Source organism: Corticium candelabrum, chromosome 12 (assembly GCF_963422355.1).
Source record: "Corticium candelabrum chromosome 12, ooCorCand1.1, whole genome shotgun sequence".
Taxonomy (NCBI): domain Eukaryota; kingdom Metazoa; phylum Porifera; class Homoscleromorpha; order Homosclerophorida; family Plakinidae; genus Corticium; species Corticium candelabrum.
In genome coordinates, this window is record NC_085096.1 from 2,923,704 (window position 1) to 2,948,379 (window position 24,676).

The window sequence follows — 24,676 nt, forward strand, 5'->3', positions numbered from 1 at the left end:
ATTTATACTAGGGGAAACAATTGCCTTACTTATACGACCTTCTATTTGCTTTTTTTGCCTACAGAACTTGAAATACAGCCGCTCCAAAAATGCTTTGAGCATTTTCTAAGTACATAGATACCCGTATAACCACCACTTGCCACGCGAGGCAATGCGTGCATTAGTTATTATCTTAACAATGGACAACTTTCGTGAGCGGCAACATTTTGAATTTTGTTAGTGACAATTTTGGCTACCATTTACCATCAAAAGTCCTTTCTTGCAAGAAGGTGGCAACGAAAGTCCGATTCTAGGCGTCTCTTAGACTTTGACCGATTGACTATGAGACGTGGTATGTTCACTCCGGCCATTTGCAGAAGATTGCCGAGACTAGCCGTATCCAGTCTTTCTAGACTGTGTGGTGGTGGATAGCCATAGCATTCTATAGTCGCTACATCTACTCTGGTGTCTAGCATATCTTGCACACTAGGGATTAGGCTCGGCTGTGCCAATGGCTCCTCAATGGACACCGTAGTTGCTACTCTAGAAGGTCTAAGGGTAAGTATCAAAAGTATCGTCTCCGGCTCATTATGGATTGCTGCCTCTGTGGACATTGCAGCAAGCTATGTATAAGACTAGATAGTTTTCTCCTTTTGCGTCCTGACATCTCTCAACCCGACCTCTGGCTCGCCCCGTCCATCGGCTCTAGTTAGATTGAGGTCTGTCTGCCACCGCCACTTCGCTGTGTATCCTCGCCGACATACTTTTTTCCAAAGAAAGGCCACGACGTCTTGGTGTGTCCTAGATTTTGGCTTCTATCGCCGACCCATACCTTCTGCTGTCTCCAGAATCTCAAGTGGTAGTATCTTTGAGTATAGCGACTTCCACCACCCTACCAACCATTAGACTCGTTGTCCATACGTCGATAGTACTTAGATCTCGTTCCTTGCAAAGTCGCGGCAGAGTCGTTCTCTACCTCGCCTACGACGTGTAGCACATCCAATCCCACCTTTTGCAGAAGCTTCTCAAGACACTCCTTGTCCAGCTCTAGGAGATTGTAGGGTGTCGGATAGCCATAGTGCTCTATGGTCGTTATAACCACACCATCGGAAACAGGTTTAGTATACTCGCTAGGACTGTGAACGTCAATGTGAACATTGATGTGGTCATCAAGGCATGCTATATATAGGGTTACATAGTTTTCCAAAGTCCACCTCTGTATATAAACCGGTATCGAGACCCTTGATAGCAAGCTTCGTGCATTCGTCGAACGCCACGGTTCTCTCCGCCAAAGATCAGAGAAATGGCATCGACTGCGACGACATACGGTTGTAGGATCCGAAATAGCTGCTCCATTGGGTTGGAATCCCCATTGCTTCTTTCGGCAGTTGCTAGGAGACAAGAGTGCCAGTGTGTGTAGGGTGTGCACCCCGATGTGTCGTGTGGGCCATAGAGAATCTCGAAGAGCCGTACGTATCCTACACACGATGTTATACAGTAGCGGTCGAACATGATTGCGAATGGTATATCTCTTCATATGTACTTAATGCAAATATTCCAATTGGGTGGTCCGTAGTTTCCATCGTCTCGTGCTACGACGAACGGTTCTCGAGCCGTTCGTCGACGTGGGGTATCTCGGAGCAATCTTGGAGGAGGATGGAAGTGGGACAGACAGAGGAAGCAAAAAAGATGGCTGTGTGAAAAAAACCTGACACACACATTAGCATGGCGTGATATTCAACGTAGCGCATCCCAGGTTTGGACATTTTTCTTGCATCTCGTGGTAGTGAAAGAGTCCCAGCTTTTGGTAAATAGAGGTTTTTCTATTCGGACATACGCACTAAAACTGCAAAAAAGTGCGCCAGCTTCTGGAAAATAGACATTTGTATTAGAGAGGCGGTAGCCAAAAGAGTTGCCAAATCGATGGTTGCGAACACGGCTTTTTCGCTCCTATAATCCAGAACGCAGTAGTCTACCCTACTACCTACTATAGGGAAATCCTAATACAGCCTTTTGTGCCAGCTTTGGAAAAATAGTCGTTTGTATTGGAGAGATCTAGTGCGCGAGCAGCATCCAGATCCAGACCGGAAATGGTTAAGAACCAGTAGCCTACCCTACTACTACCTTCCAGCACTTCCTTTTTGTAATCTACTTACACTAGAGATACCCCGTAAAACCTTTGCATATTACCTCGAGGCACGTATGCGCTAGGGTTACAATACAGCCAGACTGCCTGACAAAGAGACCAACAAACGGCCAATTAGAAAGCATCGCACTTGCTCCTTATTATCGTTGCCATGTTTTCGTGTAATCCATATGACACTAGCTAGTAACTGACATATCGATTATTGATCACATGCGCTACGGGAATTTCACCAGCTCTAAAGAGCATACCCAGTAGATATCAATGACAACCACAAAAGCAATGATCTTCATAGCCTTGCAGCCAGACCATTTTTGCAGGTGAGGGGGTGGGAAGGACGGGTGAGAGGACAGAGAGAAAAAGGATCTGGGGACTACGCCATCAAACCTAGTTACAAAGACAAGGGCTCTTCTTTGCTCAATGGCAACCGCGCCAATCAAAACCAACTTCTTGAGAAAGGCTCCAACAAATGCATGCAGTAGGAGGACGTTAATGCGTCTGCAGGTGCAAGAGCTAATGAGGTAAGTGAGTGATCGCATTTACAGCTTGTAAAGGTTGGTATGCGAGCGCCTACAAGTGGCCGTCCAATGTTGTCTGCTAGAGATGACTTCCGAGCAATGCCTGATGATGAAGCCATTGCAACTGCCGTGTCCAGCATTTTGCCTCTAGTCGGGGAGCAAAATTTAAAGCCACTGCAGATGCTTCCTCTTCGCCTCCTTGTCCGTAGACGAGACGGAACGTCTTCGCGTGCTTTAAGTATCAAGGAACATGTTTTGATAAACTTACGAGGACGTTGAGGAGACAAACTAACTGGAGCTGGGATGCCAGTTATGCATGCCCTTAGGAAGTATACGTCGCTGCTGCTTTTCAGAGAACAGACGTGAGACGTCCTCTTGGCGCCTTCCAGCGGCACTCTATGCAAACAAGGAATGGACAACAGGAGAACAACCATTACTGGCAGCAGGTTTACCAGAAACGCTTCTGTAGTTATGAAAAATTTCGAAGTACAATCGCACGCGTACAGGAGCTGTAAATTTCTTTGCGTGGAGTAAGTGTACCTTTCACGGAGACTGGGATTCAGAGCTGCTTCAGATGGGATTGCTGTTCGATCTACTCTCTTGGCAGCAGAATGACGTGAAACGAATTGTTTTACTCCAAGTTTAAATCGCAATTGCGACGGAGTCTTCGAATACAGTTCAGCAATTTCAGTCTTCGTCGCCGCCTTCAGTTGCATCTCCGACTAACGAAAGTCAAGAGCTTGCCGCGGCAAGAATGACATATGAAATGCGAAAGGATGTCTGCTTCCGTGACAGAGTGACCGGTGACTTTCTAAAGCTTCAAGTGCAGTTCCTGCTTGGTCCAAAACAAGCCATGTTTATCGCACCTTGACGTAAACTTACTTCCACAATTCTGCATTTGTCTGAAGAGATAGGTGTAAGCAGACTGCTTGCAGACGACATCATGAATGAAGAAACGTTAAACAACGGGTTTTCAAATCATTGTAAGTATGTTGTTAAAGCATGTGAGACTCGTTTAGCGTAATAAAGAATTAAGTCGCTGCGCCTACCTCAGAACTCATGCACTTATACAATAGTGTCCCCAGACCGCTTTTTTCTCTCCGCCCGCTTGCCCACCCTTCGGGCCACCTAACGTGCAAAAGCGGTCTGGCTCCGAGGCTATGATCCTCTTTGCCAACGGTCCCCACGCCAGATCACAGAAACTTCCCTTCAACGGAAGCAAGCTTAAAGCCCAGTTCACAGTACGACACTGGCACAAGCATCGTCCGTGCGCCCTAGACGCAGAGGATGAGCAAGCGTCAGCGTAACATTGTGAACATATCAGCCTCCGCGACGCTCGCAAGACCATAAGAGAGCATCCACGACACTGAAATAGAAAAAGTTCTAATCGAGCGTCCTAGCCAGAAGTGACCCAGCATCCGATGACATCACGTGCTCCATTTCAACCAATCGAAAGTCAATCACTAGACATATCCGGGATATTCTATTCGTTCACATGGCCTCGATCATTGATTCGTCGATGGAAGTTTTCATCGAGTGTGTGCACGGTTTTCCCTGCGTTGGCAAGTTCTCTCAAAGAACTACAAGAACATAAAAATGAAAAAATGCTTGATCGAGACTACGGCACAGCAGCGCAACAAAAGCAAAACGTCGTCGTCCATGCCTGTTGTGAGTACAGTGTACATACGTGGTTACTTTGCAGCGCCAGACGACTGTCGCAGTGTGTTCTTTGTGCGATGGACGCTCGTCAGACGCAATACTGTGAATGGTACAGATCCAGCATCTTCGCTGACGCTCCTGTGAGCGTCCTTGTCAGCGTCCAGGACGCTCGCAGGACGCTGTGCCAGCATCTTACTGTGAACCGGGCTTAAGTTTACTCTCACAGACATAGCCAAATAAACAGTCAGAAATAACCAACAGATGTTGCCACCTGACATCGAACCTAGGCCATCATGGTCAGAAACCAGAACTCTAGACTAGGCAAGTCTCGCGTAGCAAGACCTTCCCGCTGCGTCAACTACGACGCGGCAGAAAGGGTCTGGCTATGCAAGACTACAACTAGGCTATATAATAAAGGCAATGTTTTATTATTATATTATCCTTATTCTTATTAGCGTTCTTTCCTTTTATTGATTAACTTAAATTATAACTTTAACTAACATGAAGTGGTTACCTTTGACGGCGATGAAGATTGCATGTGAGCAGAGTGCAAGCATGAAACACCTTGCGGTCTCGCAACTAAAATACAAATTTAACTTTAACAACAGACATCTAACAACAAATCTCAAATCCTAACCAGGTCTTGGAAGCACGCTGGGTCTCTTTGTTTCAGTAGGCACTACAGATGACTTGTATTGATTGGCACATAATGGTTCGTTAGGTTGATTGGTGGTCATAGTTGGAGTTGGAGTGACATGAGAGGGAGGAAGACTATAATACACAAAACATACAAACCAGTCACATTCACAATACTAGAGAAACACAAGGAGAAATATAATCTAGAGTTTAGTCACTCACTTTTTCGGTTCCACGTAAAGCTCACCAGGCTGCAAAAGAAGCCGTTGACACATGTATCACTTAAAGGGGCAGTCCCATGGGACAAACAACCTAGACTTTAAAATAACGAGAGAATTTGAATGGTGTTAGTTTTACGCCTGTATTTGTCTCCGTTGTTGAACTAAAAATGATTGCTTTCTGCAATAAATGACGTCACTGATTTCAAAGTCAACAAAAGGTGTGCCTTCCGCCCAAACTAATGAGAAGTGTTTAGTGGTAAGTTTCTCTTACAGCAGAGCGGCACAAATGAGATCAGCTATTCTATCGCTCTTTGATGCCTACTCCACCCACTGTTAGGATGTATTGGAAGCAGAAGGACATGCGACTACAAACCAAAAGACGTACGTTAGCTTGCATAAATAACTTGTGAACATTCTCTTTCATTGTTATGTTTGCGTAGCGAGTAGGTAGAATGCACAAAAGTTTAGATAAAGAGATTCATGCATGAATCATGACTACAGTTTCAGTAGCCTTCTAAGTCAATGCTGCTTCTGCTGCCTAGAAAGCAGAGTCAGAAAGGATACTTAATTAACACTTACCAGTACACGTTTCCCATTCCGACATGTGAAAGACACTCCTTGTTGACTTTGAAACCAGGGTTTCAAGGTCCTTGAAAAAAAATCATTTTTTAAATTCAATTTTAACGTCATCCGATTCTCTCATCAAGACCTATTCTATATAAATCCTAGGTTGTTTTTCCTTGGGACTGCATGCCTCTTGAAACACAAATGTTTTCCTTACCACACAGGTATAAATGTCATCATCAATGTCGAGATTAGAAACCTAATGAAACAAACATTATTGGTCACTGTGATACATACAAGTGCTAGTTAGTTATGAACGCGGATGTAGCCAAATTCAATCTCTTGAGACATCAGCAATGTCGGTCATTGATATTTGATGTCGACCTTCCGTGTCGATCATGGACATGTTTGATGTCAATAATCTAAGTTTGTTGTCCATATCAAAGTCGTGGCTTGACATCGCCCATGGATATATCACTGACGCATTATTATCACCAATCAATGTTAACTGTTGATGCCCCTACATTCAATTGAATATATATACGTCGGAAAGACTACTTGTACTTGCATACGGGCTTAGGTCGACCCTAAAATCCAATCAGGTTCTAGTTACTCAAGTCTAATAATTTACAACAGCGACTAAAAAGATTACAAAGAAAGATAAAGATCCGAATGTCACACTTTCCAGTGCTTTGCTTTTGCATTCTACTTAGGCTAGTGTTAACTCGTTACTTTTTCTTATATATCATGCAGTTGTAAAAATAAATGACAAGGCAGTTGCCACTTCTGTCTCACTTCTTGGTTACTAATAAGTATAGATAAGTAGATGACAGTCATCATTCGGTCCTATTAATCATATATGAGAGGCATCGATAAGTAACAGTAACAAAGCTGCATTTACACAAGGTCCGTTAAGCTGTGGCTCGGGCTCAACTCGGGTCCGCTGTCCTAGGCCGGACCCTAGCTGTTTTGCGTTTGCATGCACATTCACATGCCACTATCATAATCTCCAGAAAATAAGTCACAGATATACAAAGTCTGCATGGAATGTAAGTGAAACATGATCGTGATCTCGATGTCACCAGTGGGTGAAACTAAATCTTGTCTCGGGACCAACCTGGCTTTGAAAGTGGCCTTGCCCACAGACCCAAGACCCAACTCGGCCCCAATAATTATCGTGTCAATGAGGCTTAAATTAAGTGACACTATAGGATCGAATTTTAGCTGGTTTCCACCCCGGGAGGCGAAACCGTCTGGAAGATCGAGTCAATATCAACACATCGATATCAAACATCAATGACCTACATGGAATAGCAACACAGTATTGCATGATGATGAACACCAAGCATCAATGACTAGTATGCCTTGTATTTCAAAGGAATCTTGCCTCATCTATATAGCAGCGCTGGTCCGCGCCAAGAAACATGGCCAGTCTTAATTAGTCTTTCGCGCGATTCAACAATTAAAAATTCCCAAAATGCAATGTCTTGTCACTAGCAATTACTGTCATGTTTCTAGGGACGATCCCCAAAATATTAATGTAGTTGTACTGACGTGCTGAACGTGTAACGTGAAATTAAGGAATATAGCTTTAAACTGGTGCCATCGTAAGGCAAAGCATCGCATCCATGTGCAAGAAAGCAAATTACTGTTTAAGGCCCGTTTACGACTCCGACATGTATAAGTTTGCGAGTTTTACAACACCTCCCAGTCTTTCTATACACACAAATGGTCTCAGCGATGAGACACGTAAGCTCACACGTTTGATACTCAATTGAAGACGATTACTAACTAACGACATCAGAAGGAACTATTTACTATCAAATGGTCAGAGAGCAGAAGTAGCTACCATATATTACGTTTCGTAATGTACGGTTTGCTCTCCTTTCTTTGGACTCACAAGATGCGTTTGAAATGTGGACACTTAACGATGAGACTATTACACGGCTTTGGCTGACTATTATGTATTGCTAGCTAACTAAGGTCCATTCCAACAATAGGTGCAGTGTGGGAATTGTGGGTGTGGACTTTGTCAGCTTGGGCTGTCTAGTGGGAAAATAGAAAATTGAATTAGCTTAACTACTTCAATGACGTCTGCTAGACACAATGTCAACCCTCGTTTACAAGCTTGTGATGGTATTCTAGAATAGCTGCAGAAACGATACCAACGAAAGTAGTTGCGGATGTCTCATAAAGCTCTGAATTATGTTCGTTTGGGACTCTAGAGACGTCATTGAGAACTATTTGGCTGTCTAATGTGTTCTAAGGAATGTAATGAAGTTGATTACATCTACTCTTTAGCTAGAATAGGATGGGCCATGTCAGACTGGGGTGAAGTCTACATATGTAATTTTCCAGAAGCTGCTCGTTCCAACGTATTAGAGCATCATTCTGACTATTAGAATGCACCAGTGTCTCCACCTCCTCACGTGCGTTCGGGAGGTATCAGTTCCACGTTTGTAAGTGTCCGGAATACCAAGAGCTGGTAATTTTCCCACACTAAACCTATTGTTGAAATGAACTTTAGCCCGTTCTTCACTCGGGCAAATAAATTTAAGCTAATTAAACTCTAAGATAAAAGAATTCAGTAAAGGAATCATGTCCATTGTTTGTTAACGTATGGCATAAAGCTCCTACGCCTATGGTAAAAAATTAGGACCAAAATAGTCCATGAAGTACATGTATGTGTTGGGTTGGGGAGCGATGCCGTCACGAGTGACGCCACAGTAGGTGACATTACAATAGGTGAGTAATGCCAAAGTAGGTAACATCACAGACAAGAACTACCGAAAAACGCCAGCAACGTTTAGGTACAGACCACTGCAAATGGCTATTCAAAAGTGACAAAAGGCTGCGTGCGACACCATATTCCTGCCGTTCCCAATACTCTGAACTAAAGCGAATATCTACTTGTAGGTTGCGTCAGCTAGTTGTCACTAGAAACGTCCGTCACGGACGTACTGATGCAGTCATGGTAACTGACTTTCGGTCAAACTTCTTCGAACTGCTTCAGGTCCAATTCCAATATGAGAAAAGGCTGCATGCGACATCCTATGATGACGTCACAAATCCAGATGCCGTAGCTATGGAAACAATACAAAGTCCCGGATAATTGTAACCCTGTATTAGAGCAGTATATATGTCAAGTCACATCTTAGCTTGAGCTACTTCGACAGTCTCGTCTTTTCAAGGACGTTGCTGCCATTGCAAGAAAAAGGTGTAGCTAAAGTGGTAGCTATTGGAAGCATATTTACAAAGGCAAACTATGGTGCGCGTGTTTCCAACCGGATATAATGGAGATATCTTGCCTATCGACGTCATCGGCTATAACGACAAATGCTCTTTATGTACTGAGGTCATTTTAACTTCATGGAGATCCGATCCGCTGTTCTAGAGAAATTCGCGCACGAGTAGAGGTAGGTTCGATAGACAGCTCTGAAAGACGACGACACCTCCAAAGTCCACCTCAATCCAATCGGAGAGCGCAAAGTCACAATATAGATGTCGCCACAGTAAATGGCCTTACGTTGACATCACGGACTACAGAGAACGCCAGCGGCGCATAAGTATAGGGCACAGAGCACCGCAAACGGCAGGTTAGTAATGCAGAGTGAGAAAAAATCGCGTGCCAAAGGAGAAGCGCAGAAGTGTAGCTGTTTGCCAGCGCATAGGAAACAAACTTTTTGGTGATGTGACTGAAAAACGCCAGTACAAAGCAAAGCACAGGGCACCAGCCACCGTGAAGAACACCAGTCGCTGCTCGAAAGTAGAGAAAGTTGCTTGCCAGAGAAGGAACAGAAAGGAGCTGAAAGGAGCGGCGGTTTGCAAGCACAGATGGAACAAAGATCCAAAATGGTTACACCTATGAAGCACTTACCTTTATCTATCCATATATATACTAGCCCACCATCCCGTTCTCCTCTCAGGCAGATTAGATAGTTGTTAGTTAGTTAATTTATCGTTGTATGCACACCCACAACACACACACACACACACACACACACACACACACACACACACACACACACACACACACACACACACACACACACATACACACACACAGACAGGTCTGCTGCTACAGTTTTGTCATGTGGCACATTTGAATTACCTTGGGAGAACAGTTGCTCCTAGTTTGATGCAGTCTGCTGTTTTGCAACACGATGAAATAACAAGATCCACTTTTCAGCAACTGATCAAGTGTTCATGACCAACAGTGGCTGCAAGCAACTTTACCAATAAGGTTTGGTGGTTTTGGCATGTTATCTGCACAATCTATCAGTTCTATTTCCTTTGTATCCTCTTGGGCTTGAAGTCTGGTTGATCTTCCTCGTAGTTTTCCAGCTCTGGAGAGCTTGATTAATGGAGTCCTGTGTCCTAAGGATGTAAATATCTCCTTATCCATCCTAAAAAGTTGCAACACAAACTATCTCAAGAATATTTCAAACAAATCGTGTCTCCGATTCAAGAAAACTCCCAGTCTTGTCATGAGACTCCTTGTTTCAGGTCACTGCAACGGAAAGGAGCTGAGGCATGGCTGGATTCTATTCCAACCTCAACAAAGTTTGCGCTAAATGCTGCCAACTTCTGTCTTGCAACTCGTTTAAGGTTGGGATGTGACATGCCCCTTGCTACAGCTCTTGATAGTTGTGAGTGCAGTCAATCGCTGGATAGTAAAGGATATCACTTGCTAACATGCAAACACGGAGGTGGACCTATCTGGACACACGGTTCCATTGTAAACGTGTGGGCAAATTGTTTGAGTGATCTCCACGTTACTCACAAAACGGTGCCTAGGGACCTATATGATTGCAACCATTGTCGACCAGATATTGTGTCTTTCAACCCTCAATCTGGCACTGATGTTGAATGGGATATTTCGCTTGCCAATCCTTGGAATGGTGACATCCTATCACTCGCTTCCAAGGAAGATGGTGCAGCTGCAGATAGAAGAGAGCAGCAGAAAGTGACAAAGTATGGTCAGCAGTTTGACATTCTTGGGAATTCTTCAACATGTATACCTGCTGTGTTCGAACACTTTAGTCGTTGGGGTGTACGTGATCTATCAACCCTTTCAGTCAATGAAGATGGGCAGAACAACAGCACTGACTTCATTGCATACTGGCGGCGCTGCATTTCCGTTTCGTTGCATCAGTGTAATGCAAGAGTAATTACTAGAAAACTTTCAACACTTGCTCAGTGTAAAGCTACATTCACAATATGAGCGCGCAGCTGATCGTCGCGTCACGTCGCGTCGCGTTCCAACGCGTGGTCAATTCACAATACGTGGCGTGTTTTTTGGTCACGTTGTGCAATCAGTTTAGTGCGCACTGCCACAGTCCGGCTATTCTCACGTTGACAACGAACGAACTAGTCTCGCGTAGCCATAGATGCATGGGAAACGCCGAACACCTTCAATGACAAGTTCAATGTCTAGATCCTCCATGATCTAACAACACGTGTCCTGTACCTCGCAATATTATTGGATAGTGTAAAGGCGTCAAATCCGGTTGGACGCAAAAACACTCCCGGCTGGACGCTGAAATAGAAATCTGTTCTATACTCGCGTCGCGTCATTCAATTCACAAATAGGCGACATGCTTTGACGTCAGGCGACGCGACGGTCAGCTACGCGTCGCATATTGTGAATCAGCCTTTACTCATGTAATTTTGAGTCTTACTCGTTTCAGTTGTTTAGGCATTAGCAGTTAGTTTTAGCGTAGGGCCTGCAAGCTTGATTGTTTGTTTTACAGTTTTGACCAAATGTGTGTGTACGCGCTGCCGAGTGTCTTGAACAAAGCTCGACTTCTACACGCAACCGACTTGTACACAGTACGAGGTCTTCGATTTGAGGAAGTTTGGTCTTAAATATAATACGGTAGCACTAAACAATCATCGTAGGCCACACCTCTCAGCTCCTAACAAACGTCACATTCCGAGCACTGCAAAGTCGACATTTCGTGATGAAAGCAAGCTGAATTAATTTGCTTTTGCCATAATTCAAATGCTTGAAGGCGTTGGTATTCCAAGTACGTATCTACTGCAAGAAGAGGTATATCGCGTCTTCGATTGGTATGACGTTCAACGTCACTTCTAATTAATTAATTACGCGCACTCTTTGCATTTCCTCCTGCGATGCAAGAGCGTGGTTCTTTGCCTAACTGTAGGATTTTAGGGTTTTTCAACCACGAAACGTGTCAAGAATTCTTGTCGCCTTGTTTGTACACGTGTACCTAAACTGCTTCTTGTAGCGTAGCAAGAGCTTATGATTGGCTGACTGGTTATTGTTTGTTAACAATTGCTTACAACAATTGCGGTTGAACATAAGTAGGGTAGCAGGTTCAAATCCATTTTAAAAATCATTTTTAGATGTTTCTTTTTTTCTATCATCAAAAGAATACAGGTCGGCTTATTCTACGTCGTTTCACAAAGTCTTAGATATGCCGTAGTCAAAGAGTTATGCGTGACGAAGGAGAAGAAGAAGAAGAAGAAGAAGAAGAAGAAGACGAAGAAGAAGAAGAAGAAGAAGAAGAAGAAGAAGAAAGAAGATAAAATCCAGTAAAAACTCCAAAATTGATGAGCGTTTCTCTCCTTCTGAAGACAAGCTGAGATCAAGTCAGTAGTCAAGCGTAGTTGAACTTGTAAGGTTTTCTATCTGTCATTTCAAGATATTTAGCCACGTTTTAAGGTGATTTCTAGAGGTCTACAATATGACCACGCCCACACGACCTGTCAATCCTACATACAGGGTACTACCGTACCCTGTGATTATGATATTGCACATTTTGTGAATGTCCGATCAAATTTGGCAGAATTCTGGTCAAACGCTACTTTGGTCGGACTTTATGTCCGGCCAACTTTTTTCCAGCAGTAGCTACTAACAGAGCCAGCTCCGAGGATTTCGCCAGCTCTTAACAGCACACCCGGTAGATATCTATGACTACCAGGAAGCACTGATCCTCATTGCCAACGATCCCCACGTCAGATCACAGAAACTCCTCATCGACAGGAACAAGTCTACTCTCACAGACATAGCCAAATAGACAGTGAGAAAGAAGCAACAGACTCGTTTCATTATATTGCTGTCGCCACTCGGGATTGAACCCAAGCCATCATGGGTCAGAAAAACAGAACTCTAACCACTAGGCTATAGTTGTTATTATTATAATTATTATTATGATTACCTTGATTGACGTGACCTTTGACGGTAACTTAGCTCGTGGTTTCGCAACTAAAACACAAATTCATCAATCAACAACAGACGTATAAATAATCCAATGCTAACCCGGTCTAGAAGACATGATGGGTCCCTTTGTTCTAGTAGTCACTCCAGTCGTCATCACAGGTGACTTCATGTCATTGGTATGTGACGGCACTTCAGTTTGACTAGTGATCGCAGTCGGAGATCGACTGACACGAAGGCAAGGAAGACTGTACACAAAAAATACATGCAAACAATTTACAAACATTTACAAAGAGACATACAAACCAATAAGAATCTAGTAGTTAGTCACTAACTTTATTGATTCCAATGAAGGGTCATCTGGCTGCAAATAGAACAAAGCAGTTGACACATGTATATATTACTCAAACAGATATGTTTTCCTCACCACATAAGTATAACCGTCCTCAGTGTCAAGATCTATATCCTATTACAACAAACAGTATAACGGTCACATACAAGTGTTAGTCAGTTAAGACATGCAGATGTAGACAAATTCATTTTCTTGAAACACCAATCAGGGTTCGAAAAATCTGGTCGCCAAGTCGCCATATGGCGGCCACTTCTAGATGGCTGGCGACTAAACGAACAGTGTGGTCGCCAATTTGGCGACTAGAAATATTGGTAGTTTCTAGTCTTTCGTGGCAGGAGCTCTTGGATGCAAACCACCTGCTCAGCAGATGTTTTGCGTTCCGCTTCTACTTCTACCATTTAGTGGCACCCTGCGACGTATGCCGCCTACTTAGCACCTTCGTACATATCGTGTAACAACATATCACCTTGCAATCTATTGCGAGTCATGCTATTCTCTGGTACACCATCATTTTTACGGACTCTAGTGCCTGTACCGATCTGATTGGTCTGTGCCATCAGCTCCAGACAAATCCAACTAAAGGCGCGTATAATTTTTCAAACAATTGTGGTCACTCCTATCCTTCATAGGCTACACCAACAAATCCAAGTCAACAGCTCTATCGTCGACGAGACGCCGTTGCGCAGCAGCTTCTCCCGAATGAAACATGAAATTCACAGCCAATCGTAGTTGAAGGTGACGACAACTGCCTATTTAGATCCTTTTCTATGCTGCTCAAAGAATCTGACCATCTTGAATTGAGACAAATAAACACTATTATGCAGATGTTTGCAAACGGTGGGCGTAGGAAGTGGCAAAACAAACAGCTTTTCCCTAGCAAGCTGCCCGAGTGTCTTTCTATCAGTATAGGTTATAGACAGCCGGCAAATGTATAAACGAAATACACCCCGCTCCGCCCACGAGTTGGCACGAGGGCGAAGCCCGAGTGCTAACGAGCTGGGCGCAGCGGGGTGTATTCGTTTATACACTTGCCAGAAGGTCTATAACCGGCTTGCAGCACCCAGCTGAGGCGTTGATATCCTCTAGGCGCGGAAGTTCAAATCAGTTGTGTCGCAAAATGTTCTGAAATCGACTTGGGCATTGAAACAGCAGAATTGCCAGTTATTGATTTTTTGGAAGCTAGTAAACTGCTAGACGTTGATGTTGTTTCTGATCAGCAGTCTTCTGAATCTCGTTTCCAATTTCATCCAGTAGTTTTCATAAGTTTCTTGATTTGTGTGTTCCCCCTAACCCCACAAAAGCTACTGCATGTACGGTTAGAGTGTTCAATGCATTGAAGAATTGGAGAAACAAGCAGCCAACTGAAGAGGGAGCGCTCAGACGGTACGTGCATGAAGTTCGGAGGCAAGATGGAAAGCCGTATCCACCTTCTACCATGTAGCTGGTTTACAGCATTCTGTGCGCACGAGTATCTTTCTATAGCTGGACGCCTAACCAAGATTAATTTTTTCCAGAAGGACGACTCTCACTTTAGTTTGCTCAGGTCTGCACTTGCTACACGCATGAAAGAACTCATTATGACTTCCATACGCATCCGTAGACCCACGTATTGTTTGTGCTGGCTAACAGATATGTTTCAGTAGCCTAATTGTTATGTTCACAAACAATTCACATCTTGATAAACCAGTAGCCCCAGACAGTTATACAGCCCGATTTATTGACCGGTCAATATGTAGCGGAAGTGGGATATGTCATTTATTGTAAGCGAATACTGGACACTGATTGGCGCAGACAAAGCTAGGGTGCTACAAAAAGAACTAGACCAAGGTGTACGTCCAGAAGCTCACACGTCTCCTAGAGCTACTAAGAAAGGTTGTTCAGACAAAAGTTTCTGCATGTGAAATCTAGGTGTTGAATGAAGCAACGGCGTTTCAGAGATTAACACAGCTGGCCATAGGAAACCACGTGGGGTGTGGGGTTTTCCCTCAAGAGTTACCGGATGTCCTGTTCTCAGCAAATCAATAGTGGCACTGAGTCATTTAGAGAATTTAATTTAAAACACTCAGAGATTGCTCATGTCTTATTGATGGATAGACATGATGTGGATGTGATGAAAAACCACATAATCACGTTATTAACATTACAAAACCACACAACCACATTTTGTTTGTTTGTAGCTATACAATTAGTGGAAAATTTCTATAAAATATGAATACTCATACTATTACATAAAAAGAACCCCAAGTACCACACTGTAGATTGAGGTGTTTACTAGCCAATGTTCATCCAACATTACTGCAAATTCCTAGTTAGGTCTTAATTTAATGTCAAACATGATAATCTGGGAAAGGGTCTCAACAGTGATATTAATGACTTGTTTACTTCTGGAATGTCTGACTTAGAAACTAGTGAAAGTTTGGCGACCAACCGTTCCTCTAGGTGGCCAAACTGGCGACCAGATTCAAACACATTTTTCGAACCCTGACCAATACAACGATATCGATGTTGGTCATTGATGCTTGGTGTCTATAATCATCAAAATTAAATTTTTATGTCGAAGAAAACATTCCGTGTCCACCATCCATTTTGATGTGAGTCATCCATGTTTGTTGTCCAAGTCAGGTTGTCAATCAATGCACATCATTCATGGATGAATAAATAACGCACTAATGTCACTAATGCTGTTACCCCATAGCTAAACATATACGTACCACGTGAATAGACTAAGAACTTCACAAGACTTTCTGAGAATGCTAAGAACGTATTTGATTGGGCCCTTGTGAAGAGAGAAATGAATAGAAAAAAAAGAACGAAAAGCCAACGCAAATAGAACAGAAAGTTGTTGGTACCAGGAAAGTGACACGCATTGCGCATGCGCATAAGAATACTGTACGTGGCTGTTGCTTCAGTTGCAGTAACGATACTGTTGAATGCCGCTGGCAGATATGGTTACATACGCCATAAAGACAATCGAGTGAAGGTGTTGCAGAATCATCCCAAACATGACTGTGACGTAGAAACATGTGACATACACATCGGTGATTATGATTGGTCATTGGACCGGTATTGTGTTTGACTGAGCTAGGGTAGCATAAGAAGCGGTATTGATTCTGATTGAGTTAGATTTGACAGAGTAGTGGTAGCGAGTGAAAGTTGATTAAGATTGCATTTACAATGTACCGCAGGATCGACCGTTGGGCAGTCTATGCGTCCTCTCTCCTAAGGTGCTGCGTCCGTCTTCGGAAACTCTGCAACATTTGGGGGCCTGTCCGGGAGTGAGTCCCAGCAAATCGAGGAGGAACAGAAGAGACTGCAAGGTCATTCCAGAGGATCGTAGCCGCGAGTAGCCGTGAGTGGGTGGTCGAACGGATCATCTTATTGACGCCGGCGAGAAGCTTGGCCTGAAAAGTGAGGACTCAGTGGCACTTGTTTCGCAGCAACAGGCGATTGAACGCAAAGAACGCAAAATCAAACGCGAGGAGCGTCGACGTGAGCGCGAGGAACTCCAGCGGCAAGAAGAAGCACGAAGAGCCAGTGCGGAAGAAGATAAGCATAGAGAAGAAGCACGGCGAAGACACGAGATAGAGATGAAGCAACTCGAATTAGAGGTGAGCATACATGCAGTTATAATAGGCGAGGGCGGCGCCCAAGGACCGAATCCCAAGGCACTGAAGCTTCCTGTATTCGCAGATGGTACGAACGAGCTAGATAACTATTTACGACAGTTTGAGAGGTTTGCTACCAATAGTGGATGGAAGGAAACAGAATGGGCGTCCTACTTGAGCGCACTGTTGACGGGCAAAGTGCTTGATGTTTGAGATTGCTGGATAGCTCCGCTGCCGATTACAAGCAACTGAAGCAGGCGTTGCTTAATAGGTACAATTTGACTGATGAAGGCTACAGACTGAAATTTCGGCAGGAGAGACCGGAAAGGGACAAGAGTCCGTCGCAGTTTATCGCGTGTTTGCTGAATTACATGAAGAAGTGGATGAGTCTGCCTGAAGTCAACAACACGTCGCCGGCACGGGTGCGTGACTTGTTCGTGAGAGAGCAGTTCCTTGAAGCTTGCCCGCAAGACTTAGCTGCATTTCTGCGAGAGAAGCCACTCAAGAGTTTGGAGGAGGTGACCAAAGCCGCGGATCGATTTCTAACGGCACGCAACAGACAACTTCACGTGACCCAACTTTGCGCAACCGGAGAAGTCAGTCTAGACAGTGGATCAGACACGCATCGTGAAGGCGAGGTAACGTCAGTTAAGCCATCAGGTATCCAGTGCTTTGTTTGTGGCAGATACGGTCATAAGGCCATTGACTGCAGAGACAAAACCAAACGGAACTGTTTCAGGTGTGGTAAGGCAGGTCATGAGGCAAGGAACTGCCGGAGCAATCCCAGGGCTGGAAATACTACAGTCAAGTCCAACTGCGTAGTGCAAAAGAATGATCGCCTGGACTCTGCTACTGAAGCCCATGATGTGTCAACGGGTGACCTGGAAGAATCAACTGATGATGGACGCCTACTTCTAGTAAATGGTAAGTAGGTTCCGCTGATAAGCAGTGCTGTGAGTGAGGAATTGCCAGTGAATGGTCAGTGTATGCCAGTGTCAGAAGGGAGGATTGGTACTTCAGGGGTACGTGTTTTGAGAGATACCAGGTGCAGTAGGGTGATAGTGAAGCAGAAGTCTATTCCTGATACCCAGTATACCGGGCGCTATGGATTGATGCAAATGGTGGACAATACCGTTCGCAGAGTACCAATGGCCACTGTTCACATCGAATCACCGTACTTGACAGGAGAGGTCTCGGCACTATGCCCACCTGATGCTGTGTATGATGTGATAGTTGGTAACGTCCCAGGCACAAGGGCAGCAGACAACCCGGATCCTGACTGGCATATGACCAACGTGGTGACGACAAGATCCAGCGCGAAGAGAGTAGGTGATGCGACCCCTCTCAACGTACGACCAGCGGAAAATTGGCTCGAGATCAACCGAGACAAGATTGTGGAAATGCAAGGTGAGGATGTCTCGTTACAGAAGTATTACAAGACCGATATCAAAAACAAGGGTCTACAAGTAGTTAAGTTCAAACTCAAAGATCGAGTTCTGTGTCGAGTGTTCAAACATCCCTATGTCAACAATGGCAAGCCAGTTTGGTAGGTGGTGGTACCGGAGCAATTACGAAAGCAGGTGATGGAGCTTGCGCATGACTCAATAATGGGGGGGGGGGGAAACTTGGGCATCCGGAATACAGTTAACAGGATACTCAACAACTTTTATTGACCAGCCATACACACTGCTGATGTGTCGAGATTTTGTCAGTCTTGTGACATTTGTCAGAGAACAATACGGAAAGAATTGGTTTCAAGAGAAGAGCTAGGTAAGGCTCAAGTTAGACAGAAATGTTACTATGACCGCAAGGCCAAGGAAAAAAGTCTTGAGGTAGGGGACAAGGTGCTACTGCTATGCCCTACTGACAGCAACAAGCTGATCATGCAGTGCAAGGACCAATACCAAGTCGAGGCAAAGCGTAGTGTCAACAATTGTCGAATCAACATCAGAGGGAAGAGCAAAACTTATCACATTAATTTGCTCAAGAAGTATCAGGAGAGAGCCAAGGATGGAGAGGTGGTTGAGGCTGTCCACAGAAACTCGATGATGGTAGGTGGTGTTGTTTTGGAGAGGTCTTTTCAGCCATCATTGAGGATGACGAGTCATGTGGTTCCAACGACGCGATTGACGACAACGAGCTACTAGATCTCAGTGCTTGCCATGCTGATGAATCATGGGAGGATGTCATCATTGGGGAGAACTTAACCAAAGAGCAAGAGGGTCAGGTCCGAGACATTTTGACAGAGTTCCAGCAGGTCTTTACCGACTTACCAGGGGAAACTGACGTTATCCAGCACCGAATAAGTTTGACTACTACTGAGCCAATCGGGACCAAGCCATATGTGGTGCCATATAGCATTAGAGAGTCACTCACGGGAGACATCAGCAAAATGCTACAGCTAAAGATAATATGGGAATCGCATACCCCATATTTGTCGCCTGTCATTGTCGTGAGGAAGAAGGATGGTACTAACCGAGTCTGTGTTGACTATCAAAAATTGAATCAGATGACAGTGTGCGACGTGGAGCCCATGACTCCAATTGTGGACCTCATCCAAAATCTCAAGAATGACCGTTTCTTCACAAAGATTGATCTCAGTAGGGGTTACTGGCAAGTACCTGTGGCACCTGGCGACATCCATAAAACGGCATTTTCCACACCAGATGGGATGTATGAGTTTCTTCGTATGCCACTCGGCATGGTGAACTCAGGGGCAACGTTGACAAGAGCTATCAGGAAACTGTTGAGAGGAATGCAAAACGTAGAACATTATGTCGATGCCATTTTAGTTCATACAACTACGTGGGATTGTCATGTGGCGACGCTCCGAGAGCTGTTGAGACGACTGGCTAAGGTCAAATTTACAGTCAGACCATTTAAGACTGTTATTGGGGCAGAAACAACTTCTTTTGTCAGTCATCAAGTCGGTTGCGAAACAAGTGCACCACTTGAATAGAACCTTCGAAAGGTGAGAAATACCAGTAGGCCATTAACTAAGAAGGATGTGCGGTCATTTCTTGGCCTGACCGGGTACTACCGTGAATTCGTCCCAAATTACACAGCTACAGCTGTACCACTGACTGATGCTACTAGGAAGGGACAACCCAACCAAATAATCTGAGGTGATGCTCCGGAGAAGGCCTACACGGCATCGAAGGCTATGATAACAAGTCACCCAATTCTTCACCTTCCTCATCATAGAAAGCCATTCTTTTGCAGACAGATGCTTCTGAGATAAGCATCGGGGCTGTGCTCATGCAGCAACATGGGGGCATGTTTCCAGTCACCTACATCAGCAAGAAGCTAACTGAAAGGGAGAAACGCTTCTCAACGATTGAAAGAGAATGTTTGGATTGTCTGGAGTGTGAAGAAGTTAAGAACATTTTGTATGGAAGAGAATTTGTCCTTCAAACAGATCACCAGCCTCTAACATACCTCAAGCAAGCAAGATTTCTGAACGATCAAGTGATGCGGTAGGCGCTATATTTACAGAATTACCACATGAAGATTGAAATTGTAAAAGGGACGGAGAACAAGGTTGATTTTCTCAGCCGCATGGGGTGATGTTGATGTCTACTACGTGAGTACGAAGATGTGCTGAAAGCAAATCTTGTCTAGAGGAGGGAGTTGTGTGACGTAAAGACATGTGACATAGATGTCGGTGATTGTGATTGGTCATCGGACCGGTATTGTGTTTGACTGAGCTAGAGTAGTATAAGAAGCGGTATTGATTCTGATTGAGTTAGATTTGACTGGGTAGCGGTAGCGAGTGGACGTTGACTAGGATTGCGTTTACAATATACGACACGATCGACCATTGGGCAGACTACGTGTCCTCTCTCGTAAGGTGTTGCGTCCGTCTTTGGGAACTCTGCAACAATGACCCTAATGACTTTCTTTGGGGGCTTATCCACAGACATATAGGAATGGCATCCAGGTCGAATTTGAAATGTGGAACACGTATACATTGCACTATAACGTCATTCGGTTTTGGACTGTCGTCTAGTGGAGCTCCTCGATTTCTTCCAGTTGTAGCTTGATTTCACAGTGACCTACCTTATCTATAGTAACCATAAGCTGTTGATGGAAGCATTCCCCCCTGTGGTTCCTATACGCCTATGTTATCCACCTGTACTTCACCACCTGCTAGAAGCTGTTTTTGGCTTCTTTGGACTGCAGTTTGAGCACTGACTTTGCATTTCCATTTACCATTTCCTCCGAGACTTCAAGTCATGCACATTATGCTGGTTTCCAATATTCTTCCCGACCATTTTGCAGGCTGGAAGGTAGGAAGAAAGGAAGCCTTTCCAAGCTTTCCGGAAAGAGAAAGTACCCCCATTAAAACTAGCCCAATTGAACACCTTAGCTAAACTGTATTTCAATGCATGTTTCCTATTCGGGGAAAAGTCCCAATACAAACGCAATAGTTAATGATACAAACCCTATTGTTTATGTTTGTCCTGCAATTAGACTGAGGTTGCAGAAGTTTGCAATAACAAACAAATTGCTTTACATGAACCAGTAATCAAATCAACATTTGCACTCACAGCATTTCCGGAAGACATTTGGCTCATGATTCCATCCAGCATAACTACAATCTCTAGTAAACACAGCATTACAAGCACACCTTTTGTATTCACAATAATGAATGCTTTGTTTCACCTTTGAAATGGAGCCTGCAATCTGGTTGTCCATCCCAACAACGTACAATGATCTCTTTATATCCCTCTAGATAATCATTATCACTTATTGGAGGTCTCTCACCACCCATAACATTTGCTCGTATGACACAAGGATTCTCAGCTAAAATAGCAGCAATAGTTAATTAATGTATTGATAATAAGAAAACACGTACCATCATAGACTGGTTGCATTTCTTTCAGCTGCCAAAGGATTATTGCATATCTACAATACAACACTTGATATTCCTATTATAAGAAATGACTTTGCTATATATAACTTACGAGTAAACATCAACTTTCATCTCTTTCCCCTTTTCAATTTTTCTGCTAAAAATTTCAGGAGCAGTAAATGCCACTGTTCCTTTGTAACTGCTTGTTGTTTGTTTTGATGAAATGCCTCGTACTTTTGCTAGTCCAAAATCAATAATCTATAAAATCAGCTAGAGTCAGTAAACTGAGAGGTAAATTTTGAGAGTTTATGCAAAAACAGTAAGCCCCAGACCATTTAGAGGCACAGTGAATGTGAATAGCAATAGTTCGATCATGTGGCCTAACATTTGAGACATCATTGACAACAAAGCAGCAAGTCCGCTAGTTTTACTTATTCAATCATATTTATATTTCAAAATCTGGTCAATGCAAATACAAACATCTCTTGCTTCCACTTGTCTACTTCAACAAGTCTTTTCTTATCTGCTGCTCACAGGGCTAGCTAGCAAATAGTGCTATGTCACATACTATACTATCTCTGTAAGATATCTAGTGTTGATGCTGGCACTTTGATCATGATGTTCACTTAATTAATTATGATATAAACAAAGATCAAATTGTATCTCACTTTACAGCCGTAGTTGCAACCCACCAACACATTCGTTGTCTTCAAGTCTCTGTGAATAATCGGTGTTGGCAGACTGTGTAAATAGTTCATTCCCTTGGCAATTTCTAGAGCCATACGAATCCGACAGTCCCAATGTTTGATAATTGGGTGATCGTCCACTCCAGACAGCAACATCTCTTCCAAATTTCCATTCTCCATATATTCCATAACAATTGCATAATGACCAGAGTCGATGCACATTCCCAAGAAACGGATGATATATGGGCAATCTGTAAGCTGTTGCAATATATCGGCTTCCCTAATGAAATCTGTCACCTCGCTAGAAAACACAGTACAAATTTGATCAGTCACTATAGAGTGACAGCTAACTGAGAATTATTAAATCTATATATATAAAGGAGAGGTGTCTGTCTGTCTGTCTGTCTGTCTGTCTGTCTGTCTGTCTGTCTGTGTGTATCCGCCTGTTGGAGCGTTTCTCAAAAAATTGCGAGTCCAATCTGGGCCGAATTTGGCTCGTGCACGCCAAATTCATTCCGGTCGAAAGCGAGACTATGGTCGTCTTCCTGACTTCTCCCAGGATGACGCCATTTCCCGGGATTGCACTCGCTTCAGCTTGCGTGCGAATATCTCCAGAACGGCGCATCGTATCTCCACCAAATTTAGCCTGCCCGTGCCCGACGTCGGACGGTACGCGCTGAGCGTGTCGTTTATTGCGGGCGACGCTGGAAAACGGAGGATATTTTTGCTGATATCCTGGTTTTGAAAAAATTCGCCCAGTCATTTGCCAGTCTACAACCGTCAAAGAGCTACTGTGTTTAGTGCACCTGTTCCCTGGAATGCCAGCAACGTCTTCGAAGAGACGACGTTCAGCGGGACTGTCGAAATGGCGAGAATCGGTACGAGTCGTGACTTCGTTAGATACGGAGCTGCCGTGTTTAATGCACCTGTTCCCCAAAACGCCAGCAACGTCTTCGAAGAGACGATGTTCAGTGGGACTGTTGAAATGACGAGAGTCGGTGCGACTTGTGACTTCGGTAGATACAGGGAACGGATTCTCCGGGTGAGTACTGCATGTGACTTCCAGTCTAACTGCACGTGACTTCATTTCGGACGCAATATCCGGAAGTGCTACATGATTGCAAGTGTATACGCGACATTTTTATTGACTGCAATAATTCATGGCCAACATCACCTATGATACCATCAAACACATTTTTAGATACTTTCTGCTATAATCTCTACCTTATATATAAAGGCGACCTGGCGACCTGTCTCCCTTCCACTTCCATGTTCTAATGGCTCTATGACAAACGTGTGTGTCAACTGCGGCGCTATGAAGTAGAAAGGAGAAGCACCTGGCATGTGTTGTCCCCCCCCCCCCCCCGGGCGAAGCCGGGCATTGGAGCTTGTTATGTGGATAAAAATGCAAATGCATGCCAGATCTCCCTCATGCAGCAAGGGTGGACATCACACACAACAGATGAAACGCCTCCAAATAATTGAGAGTATTCCTGCAGCTATAGTGTAAACTCAGCGTCCTAGAAACCAGTAGTACAACCATGTACAAGACAGGTAATGTGCATGATACCACCAAACAGCTTGCTTTCCTGCAGACATTCCCAAAACACGTAGACGTGTGCAAGTCCAAAAATGCCTCTAGAACTTACACCTCCAAACACACGTCTCAAAGCTTACAACAGGGCGCAAACGAAGGCAGACGGAGATAAGTTCACTAAGGAAACGTAACACCTCTTTGGCTACAGTAATCTATGCGTAAAGTCTCGTCACCTCGAAAAGGGAACCCAAACTCTGAGACACGCAAATTTGACGACACAATGTCAGATGACGAAACATAAGAAACGCCACATCCTGAGGAAAACAGTAATTACGTGCACCAGAGGCAAATACCTGCTAATTAGATGCATGTTTTTTCTCTACAGATATCTAGATGTATACCTGCGCTTGAGATGGTGTGGTGTGGTGAGACGTTTGACCGCTGCTACTTCGCTAGAGTTCGCCAACTGACATCGATAGACGACGCCGAAGCCTCCGGAACCGAGAATGTCGTCCACTTCGTTATAAACAATTTCTTTTCGTCCAAATATTTTAGGTTGGCAGCTCACGGAACTGTATACGTAGTTGTCTTCTTGGCTCATTGCGACTAATAGAGATGGTAGCGGTGTAGCAACAAATTCCGGCCCCTTACACAGACTTTGTCCGCTTTGTGACAATGCGCATGCCCATTGTTACGCACCGGTTCCGGTAAGAAAACTGTTCCCTGCATGTCACTTTC

General features: G+C 44.1%; 1 protein-coding gene across 1 annotated transcript; it reads right to left on the reverse strand.

Moving 5' to 3' along the window:
* Positions 1-871: 871 nt before the first annotated feature.
* On the reverse strand, positions 872-24,577 carry LOC134188347 (receptor-interacting serine/threonine-protein kinase 3-like). Its single transcript, XM_062656542.1, has 16 exons — positions 24,340-24,577; positions 22,384-22,702; positions 21,828-21,973; positions 21,719-21,768; positions 21,526-21,666; positions 21,411-21,463; positions 13,331-13,369; positions 13,239-13,267; positions 13,006-13,151; positions 12,905-12,951; positions 5,938-5,979; positions 5,158-5,186; positions 4,937-5,070; positions 4,814-4,878; positions 3,181-3,362; positions 872-1,457 (listed from the first exon to the last, which is right to left on the reverse strand). The coding sequence occupies exons 1-16, from the start codon at positions 24,537-24,539 to the stop codon at positions 872-874; spliced, it is 2,208 nt and encodes a 735-aa protein (XP_062512526.1). The 5' UTR covers positions 24,540-24,577.
* Positions 24,578-24,676: the final 99 nt, after the last annotated feature.